The following is a 9459-nucleotide window of genomic DNA, read 5'->3' as shown; positions in this document are numbered from 1 at the left end:
CATAACAGACTTTTAGTTTTAAGCTACATCTTTTTCAGCTACTACCAAATTTTTTGGAATAACCCTCAATACCAACTAAAGATCAATGCACTTTCCTCAATGCTAAAAAAGTAAATAGAGTAAGGATAAAGGCCATACCTAGGCGCTCAAGGCTCCAGGTCATCAACATCCGCACGGGGGCCCTCAAATCGGGTCCTAGTCTCATCAGCTATTGTCCCATCCACTAGGACTGAATCAATAGTAGATGGGGGAATAACATCAACCCATGCAGTATTAAGAAAGGGTGATCTCAATACACTAGATCCCGTGGCTATATCTTGGACCCTTGTCTCATGGTCTCGCTTATCCTAAATTATCTCAGCACGGGCCCTTTTCTTAGCTTCTTTGGTTTTCTTTCTCTTTCTCTTTTTTCTCATATCTTTGCTCTCTAAACTCCACTACGGGTGCCTCAACTAGGTCTACCCAGATATTAGGCACATGTATAGTAGGAATCACCATCTCTACAATGGGCTCAGTAACCACCGATCTCTCATAAAGCTTTGAGATTATTTTTTTAATTTCCGCAACTTTGGTTCTGATATCAACAATATTGGGAATTTTCCCTCTAATCAACTATCGAGTGATCCTCGACTCAAAATCATCTAGTCACCTTGAACTCACCTATTCTGCTTCTCAAATTTCCTGTCAAACTAATTTTTCACTCCCTCTTCCATGTGACCTACCCTTGCATCAAGAGTAGTTAATTTGGTCACAACCTTGGTCCATGCAACTTGGGAGATAATCATAATACCTAGAGGCATACCTTGTGTACTAGGTGGTATAGACTAGAGTGGTAGAGGGGTAGTATAAGTACCCGTTGTATCTGTATGATTGCCTTCTGTCTGTGACTTTGCCTCAGTAGCTGTAACTAAAGTAGGGGTGTCAGTTCGACCATCCTAAGGGAATAATCCTGCCATAACATCTGTTGTCTGTCTCATTGGTCGGGCCAGATGGCCACATCTCTAATTAGGACAATGTCAAATATCCTCCTGGCCTCAATCATCTCGTCTATCATAGGGAGTTCCAACACTCTCACAGCTAGACAAATCTTTGTAATCATACAGCGGTAGGCCAACAATGCTTTCTGACCCCCAACTTCCCTATCCCTTAACTCTCAAGATAAGAACTCACCGATATCAAATTGTAACTGACTGTGAAGCCGACTATCATAGCAACCCAGACTGGGCTCAGAATATTATCACCTGTCATAGGAAACATCTGGTGTCAGGCTAGTTTCCACCAAGCCTTACTCTCAAAGTTGAGGGTACTCTTCTTTATCTGTTGTAAGACCACCCTGGGATATCCTTCAACCCAAACTACATTTATTCCATTCGAAGCAATATGCTCCACAATCCACCTAAAATTGACCATTTAATCTTTAAAACCCAACGTTCTCTTAGTTATTTTCCTCACCTCTTCCATCCTCTATTCAATCTCTAATGTTTTAGTCAAAGCCTGATATTCTAGCCCATACAAAAATCTCCCAATGGTTAGGAGAGAAATATCAACCCAAACTCCATGAATCATAAGCGAGTTAATAGGATTGCCTCCCTTCCACAACTGGCCCTGTGGATATTGCCTCTGTATCTCACCTTTATATGCTACGTAGAACTTATGAATAAGGACTTTACTATATTTTCTAGGTTCTCTCATTATTTATTCAAACGCGTATTGCTGGAAGCACTCTTCAAACTCAGGTAACTCTGACATCCCCGTGGTAGTTATTCTACTTTTTGGATATAGTACCATTTTTATCCTACCACCCAAAACCCTGAACAACCCATTGTTCAATGTAACCTATATTTTAGGGTACCCTCATCGTTCAATGATGGGTATCGGGCCAGTGGTAAGAGCAAGTAGTAGGTCATGTTGGGCTATTAGAGGTACTTTATTCACATCCTCTACAGTTTTAGCATGCTCAAAACTTACTTTTTCCAAATTGGATTCAATCTTATTATCATTATCATCATCACTATCATTAATATTGGTATCAATGAAAGGTGGTTGAGTTGTGTGGGGAGGAGATACAGTAGTATTCTTCCTCTTTGGGCCTTTTGGGGGTAATTTTGAGTTTTGGGGAACTAACATCTTCCCCTTAGCTTTCGCATTTGCCTTTTTTTTATGTAAATTTCTTTATAGAGGTTCCGTTATCTTTTTCCCTACTACTTTTAGATAAAGTCTCATACTCAGATTCACTGGACTTCGCACTAGTAGTTGGTGCTTGCTTAGTGTCCTTCTTCGTAGCTTGCTTGGATAAGGAAGTGTTCTTTGGAGGCATGGTCCCTGCAAATACACCATTATTAGTAACTAAGTAAAGAAAAAAAAAAGAAAATTTTAAAACTAATGTTCAATGTGCTTGTTCTAATTTAGGTACGAGTGATAGGTACTGGTCGTACCAACTAGGTATGAATCATATAGCCAAGTCATATTTTGTTCAGTGCATGACCTTTGCTTACTGGTCGGCTTATGACTCCTCCTAACCAGTCATACCGAAAGGGAACAACTTATTACCATAAGTCATAAGTTTATCAGAAATATTTATTCTAACCTAAATTATCCCAGGTGGGTACGACTAAGTATGTACGACTCGTATGGTCTAGGTACGACTCATAAAGTTGAGTCGTATCCATTCCAGATCCTTAAATTTGTTAAAATTCTATATTTTCATTGGATACGAGTCCTATTATGACTCTCTTACCGGTGGGTACGAGTAGTAAGACGTCTTGTATACATTACAACATAGAATTCCAACTTTAAACTTTTAATCCATAGCAATTTCCTAAAATACCACTATAAATTTCACCTATATCCATCATCTTAGTCCACACAAACATAACAAATTCATTTCTCAAACCCCAGTTCTACCCTAATTTTCAATTTTCAACAAGAATACCTAAGCTAGGGTACCAATAATTTAATAATTGGATAAATTCTACTCAACTCAAGTTCATAATATCAAATTCTATTTCATTTCAACATGCAAATTAGAGAAAATAAGTTTAGGAACTTACTTGATGCTTAAAGAATATAAGTTTTCTATTTTGAATCCTATTGCTTCCCAAATTCATGTTTAAATCACAAAAATTGAAAGATTTGAAGTTGTTGGTATCTATATCGAGTTGAATCCACGTTGATATTGTGGATTGATGCTTGAATTTTGGGTAAAAATGGATGTGGGTACGAGTAGTTTAATCAGGTGTCCTATCGGTTGCCTCTTTTTTCTTTTAATTAAAGAGTTGGGCTGGGTAAAACTGAGATTTAACCTAGTAAGCATGAGTATGGGTTGTGTATATGACTCATACCCAGTCTTATGGGTCATTTATCTGACTCTTATATCCCTAGAACATACCTCTGTTTCAAGGTGATGAATTGTACCTTGAGGGTACGACTTGTTCTGAGAATTGTATCCATTCCTAAAACTTTTACCTGATTCTAATTTTATTCCCAGGTCAATACGACTCCTACTCATGGTCGTATAATATAGATACAACTCATAAAGAGTCCGTATGACTACTTTTTACCTTCTCTAAATTTTGTCTGCATTCCTTAGTCCTACACATTGAACAAACATATTACCCTGTAAATGAAATAATTACAAAAACATAGGTTGCCTCCCGATCAGCACTTGATTTAACCACGGCACGGTGTGGCTAAGTTGGATACTCAGATTTCACAAACTATCCCTATATGTTGCCTCCTATGCAGCTCTTGATTTAACGTCGTGGCATGATACAATTGCCTTGATTACTCATCCTTCATCAAGGTCAATCTCAGCTACTTTATTACCCTATAAATGAAATAATTACAAAAACATAGGTTGCCTCCCGATCAGCACTTGATTTAACCACGGCACGATGTGGCTAAGTTGGATACTCAGATTTCACAAACTATCCCTATATGTTGCCTCCTATGCAGCTCTTGATTTAACGTCGTGGCATGATACAATTGCCTTGATTACTCATCCTTCATCAAGGTCAATCTCAGCTACTTTATTCACTCCTTCTATTTTTCCCATATAGTGCTTCACTCTTTGTCCATTTACCTTAAACGAGCAATCACCATCCCTCTTTAGTTCTAAAGCACCATAGGGATAAACTTTTATAACTATGAATGGACTATGCCACCTTGACCTTAGCTTACCTGGAAACAAATAAAGCTTGGAATTATATAGTAGCACATGGTCACCTTTTTCAAATACCCTCTTCTCAATCTTGCAGTCGTGATGTAACTTTATATTTTGTTTGTAGAGTGCTGAACTTTCGTATTCCTAGAGCCAAAATTCATCCCAACTCATTGATGTTATTTAGCCTAGATTAAGCTTCTTTAATGCTCATAGTGCTTTATGCTCAAGCTTAATTGGTAAATGGAAAGCTTTGCCATACATGAGTTGATAAGGTAAAGCACCTATGGGAGTTTTGTAAGCTATGCGGTAAGCTCACACTGCATCATATAACTTTCTTGCCTAATCGGTCCTGTTGGTATTCACAGTCTTAGCCAATATGGACTTGATTTCTCTATTAGATACTTCAACCTGTCCACTAGTCTGTGGATGATAGGGTGTTGCCAGCCTATGGTTCACTCCATATTTTTCACGCAGAATTTTGAAGGTAATTATAGAAATCAAGAAAAGATGTTCATTCTCAAAAATGCAGTGACACTACGTGCTTCATTGTTAGGAAGTGCAATTGCTTCCACCCACTTTGAAACATAGTCTACAACCACAAGTATGTATTTCTTGCCAAACGAACTCATGAACGGTCCTATGAAATCTATGCCCCATACGTCAAACACTTCCAATTGTAAAACGGGAGTCATAAGTAGTTCATGTCTTCTATATATTGTACCTTGTCGCTGACATTGATCACAAGCAGAAGCAAAATCATGAGCATCTTTGTATATAGTTGGCCAATAGTAGCCGCATTGCAGGATTTTGTAAGCATTCGGGATCCTCCATGATGGTCCCCAATTGGTGATGAATGACAAGCCTCAAGTATGCTCATCAGCTCCGCTTCAGGTATACACCTACGAATGATTCCATCTACACAAATTTTAAATAGGTAAGGCTCATCTGAAAAAATTCCCTTACCTCATTCATGAACGTCTTCCTTTGCTGATATAAAAGATCTTTTGGGACTAGATCACTTGCTAACTAATTTACATAGTCTGCAAACCATGGAATCAGATCTTGGGAAGCTACTAATATCTGCTAGTATGGAAAATTGTCATCAATCTCCAACCTAGTTGCCATCTTCTACACATCTTCCTCCTCTAGTCTAGACTAGTGATCTACAACTTGATTTTCTATACTTTTTCTGTCCTTCACCTCAAAGTCAAATTTTTGCAACAACACTACCACCGAATAACCCTAGGATTTGTATTTTTTTTTAGTCATTAGGTACCACAATGTTGTATGATTAGTTTGCACAATCACCTTTGTCCCAATCAAGTAAGATCTAAACTTTTCAAAAGCAAAAACCACAGCCAATAAATTTTTCTCCATCAGGGTATAGTTCTTTTGAGAAGGATTTAGTACCTTACTAGCATAGTATATGGGATGAAGTATCTTTTCGTTTGAGAAGTACTAGGGATGGCCTAGTACAACCCTAAGCCCAATCCACTATCATTACATATAATCTTTAAAGGTGAAGACCAATCATGAGACACAATGATTGGAACAGCCAATAACTTCTCTTTTAGGCTTTCAAAAGCCTTCTTAAGTGCATCATCAAAATTAAATCTTACCTCCTTCTCAAGAAGCTTGCAAAGAGGATTAGAAATCTTTGAGAAGTCCTTAATAAATCATTTGTAAAAACTTGCATGCCCTAGAAAACTTTGAATTTCCTTCACAAAAATTGGGTAAGGTAATTTTTCAATCACCTCAATCTTCGCTTGATCAACCTCTATGCCTCTTTTTGAAAGCTTATGCCCAAGCACAATTCCTTCTTTAACCATAAAATAGCACTTATCCCAATTAATTACCAAGTTGCATTCTTCACATCTTTGTAAAGCCTTTGCCAAGTGAATGCGATAGTGCTCAAAAAAATTATAAACAACTGAAAAATCATCCATGAACACTTTGATGGTGTCTTCTACTATATCAGAGAAGATTGACATCATACATCTCTGAAATATGGTTGTAGCGTTGCATAAACTAAATGGCCTGCGCTTGAATGCAAAAGTCCCATAAGGACATGTCAAAGTCATCTTCTCTTTGTCCTCAGGTGCAATAGTAATCTGATTATATCCTGATTACCCATCAAGAAAACAATACCATCTTCTGCCTGCTAACCTGTCTAACATCTGATCCATGAGAGGCATAGGAAAATGGTCCTTCTGAGTCAATGCATTCAATTTTCTATAATCCATGCACACTTTTCATCCAGTGACTGGCCTTATAGGCACTAGCTTATTCTTCTTTTTAGGTACAACAGTTATTTCACCTTTCTTCAGAACATATTAAACGGGACTAACCCACTTGCTATCAGCAATAGGATATACTACACCAGCATCCAACCACTTGATTATTTCTTTCTTTACCACCTCCTGCATAGAGGATTGGGTCAAAGCTGATGTTCAATAGATGGAATATAATCTGGTTTAAGTTGTATTTTATGAGTACACAAGCCATGTGGAATACCTATAATATCTTAATGGACCATCCAATGGCCCTCTTGAATCTCTGCAATACTCATAATAATGTTTCTACTTCTGATTGTCTCAGATCAACTGCAATAACAACTGGCAAAATGTTCTTGGCCCTTAAGAATGCATATTGAAAGTGAGATGGGAGGGTCTTCAACTCTAACACCGGTGGTTCCTCAATGGATGGGCGAGCAGGTAGAGTAGTTCTATTCTTTAAGTATAAATCATGCTTCGATGGCGCAAAATTATAACCACTCCCATGCAGTACACTTACTAAATCCTCATAATCCTCGAGACCATTAGAGTCAAAATTCATGATTACAACTGTCAGTGCTTTGATACCTAGTCTCTTTTCAATAGGAACAACCACATCGGAACCATCATCTCATAGAGTCACCGCATTAACATTATGGAATGAATCTATCTCTTCATAATACATATTAATAACAGATATCAATCTTAATTCTTTAGGCTGCCTCATGGACTTGCATACGTTGAATGTCACCAGTTCATCATTCAGTCTCAGCATCAGATGTCCTTTCTCCATATCAATCAACGTCTTACCTGTAGCCAAAAATGGTCTTCCCAAAATAATTGGGACCTAAAAGTACATTTCACAATCTAATATAACAAAATAAGTAGGAAATATAAACGAAGACACTTTTACCAAAATGTCATAAAGGATACCAACAGGCTTTTTTACTATTTTGCCAGCCATCACTAGTCTCATACTAGTTAGTTTGGGAGCTTCCTACCCCAAATACTTAAATACGGCAAAGAGCATGAGGTTGATGCTAGTCCCAAAATCACATAATGATCGAGTGAAGTTGATAGACCCAATAGTGCAACGTATTATGAAAGCGCCACGATCCTTCAAAGATCTAGCAACTACAACACTGCAATGATGAATATTATCGACTGGCTCATAATTGACTGACCTCTTCTTAGTGATCAAATCCTTCATGAATTTTGCATATCCTGGTAGCTGCTCCAATTCCTACACAAGTGGTATGTTGATAGTCAATTCTTTTAACTTAGACAAAAAATTCTGGTACTTACCTTTATCTTGTTTTTTTAGCCTTTAAGCAAAGGGAGGATGAGGTCTTGGAATGGGCTTCAGAACAGACTTTGTAGCCTTCTCTTTTTCTTTATTCTACTTGATACTGCTCCCTACATCAACTGACTCATCAACATGTTTCTGTTCACCATAGTAGGTACAGGTGGATCTATAGTTATTTTACCACACGGAGTGGTAATGGCATGGAATTGGCTATCATTTTTGGGGTTTACCACTATATTTTTTGAAAGAGTGCCAGGCTGTCCTAATTTATTGTGGCTGAAATCTGACCAAATTTTTTCTCCAACTACTTAATTGTTGTAGCATGTGACTCAACTTTCTGGTTCAATCCTAATAGATCAGCTTTGATATCCTTCAGACAGTTCTATTGACTTTGTTATCCTTTGACCATCTTAGACGAAAAGGCCTCCATTTTAGACTCTGGATCTTGACTACCTGGTGGAATATACTTGTCACTCTTCTCCTTATAGTCATCTTTACACCGCTAATCACCATATCTTTCTCTACTCCTATCTCTGTATCTATCATTATATTAGTTCCAACCTTGATTACCTTTCTCTTGGGCTCAGAAATCCGCTAATATATGATCAAGATACTTTGCCTCTTTTTTAGATTCGATCTCGAATGGTTTGAAAGTAGACCCCTGTGCTGTAATTATATTCACCTTCTTAGAACTCATTGACATAAATTACTTGCAAGCAACCCACTATCTGTATAAATCTATATAACCTCTTGTGCTACCATATCATAAGTTGCTCCATAACTATTTGTTACGCCAATAGCATAAGTACCATCATCACGTTCAGAATATCTAGTATGTCATCCCCTATTGGTCACAACAATGTCATCTAGCATTTCCAGTGCAGTATCCTAATGAAGACACATAAATTCTCCTCCTGAAATCATATATGCCATATCTCTTGAACTATCATTAAGTAATCTATAAAAGATTTTCGACAAGTTAGATCCTCTAATTTGGTGATTTGGTACCATGCTCAGTTTCTTATTGAATTGTAACCACACCTCATACATAGACTCTACAGGTAACTATTTGAAATTATAAATCTCATTCTTCAACTGTAGCATCCGTGTAGGAGGGAAAAATTTTCTCAGAAACTATTTCTTCAACTCATGCCAAGTAGTGATAGATCCTATTGGGAGTTCCCCCTAACCATAGTGATTCTTCTCCTGTTAAAGAAAATAGGAATAACCTTAATCTCAATGCTTTATAATCAACCCATGGAATAAAATAAGATTTTCATATCTCGAGAAAATTTGTAAAGTGCATGTTTGTGTCATCTTTAGCTGAACCCAAAAATACACCTTTTAGATTCAATAATTAGATCATTACACTAGCGATATCAAACTTCACATTATGGGCTAAAGCGAGAGGAATAATGGCTCCAGACTTTGTAGGCTCAACATAACCCAGATCTTTATCATCATCCTCATATAGGTCTAAGTGTTGATATTTCAGAATAAATAGAGCTCTGCCTCTCTAAATTCGATGATCAACAACCTATCTAGGTATGACTAGTCCACCTTGTTAATCTAACTCTGCCTCTACAGCAAGTCTGGCCTCTTCGGTTTCCCTATGTTCTCGCTCCAACAATTGTTTTGTCTTTAAGTCTGCAATATTTTGTGGATCTAATGGAACACATATTAGAACACGTGGGAGTTCCACAATCGGATCTACATGT

The 9459-nt window shown here is 37.5% G+C and overlaps 1 protein-coding gene across 1 annotated transcript; it reads right to left on the bottom strand.

The window, feature by feature from the left end:
* Positions 1 to 4659: 4659 nt before the first annotated feature.
* On the bottom strand, positions 4660 to 7399 carry LOC124887768. The gene is made up of 5 exons (XM_047397689.1): positions 7349 to 7399; positions 7175 to 7282; positions 6746 to 7030; positions 6511 to 6582; positions 4660 to 4890 (listed from the first exon to the last, which is right to left on the bottom strand). The coding sequence occupies exons 1-5, from the start codon at positions 7397 to 7399 to the stop codon at positions 4660 to 4662; spliced, it is 747 nt and encodes a 248-aa protein (XP_047253645.1).
* Between the last annotated feature and the right edge of the window lie 2060 nt (positions 7400 to 9459).

This window comes from Capsicum annuum, chromosome 10 (genome assembly GCF_002878395.1).
Source record: "Capsicum annuum cultivar UCD-10X-F1 chromosome 10, UCD10Xv1.1, whole genome shotgun sequence".
NCBI classification, from domain to species: domain Eukaryota; kingdom Viridiplantae; phylum Streptophyta; class Magnoliopsida; order Solanales; family Solanaceae; genus Capsicum; species Capsicum annuum.
This window is presented reverse-complemented; position numbering and strand designations above follow the sequence as displayed.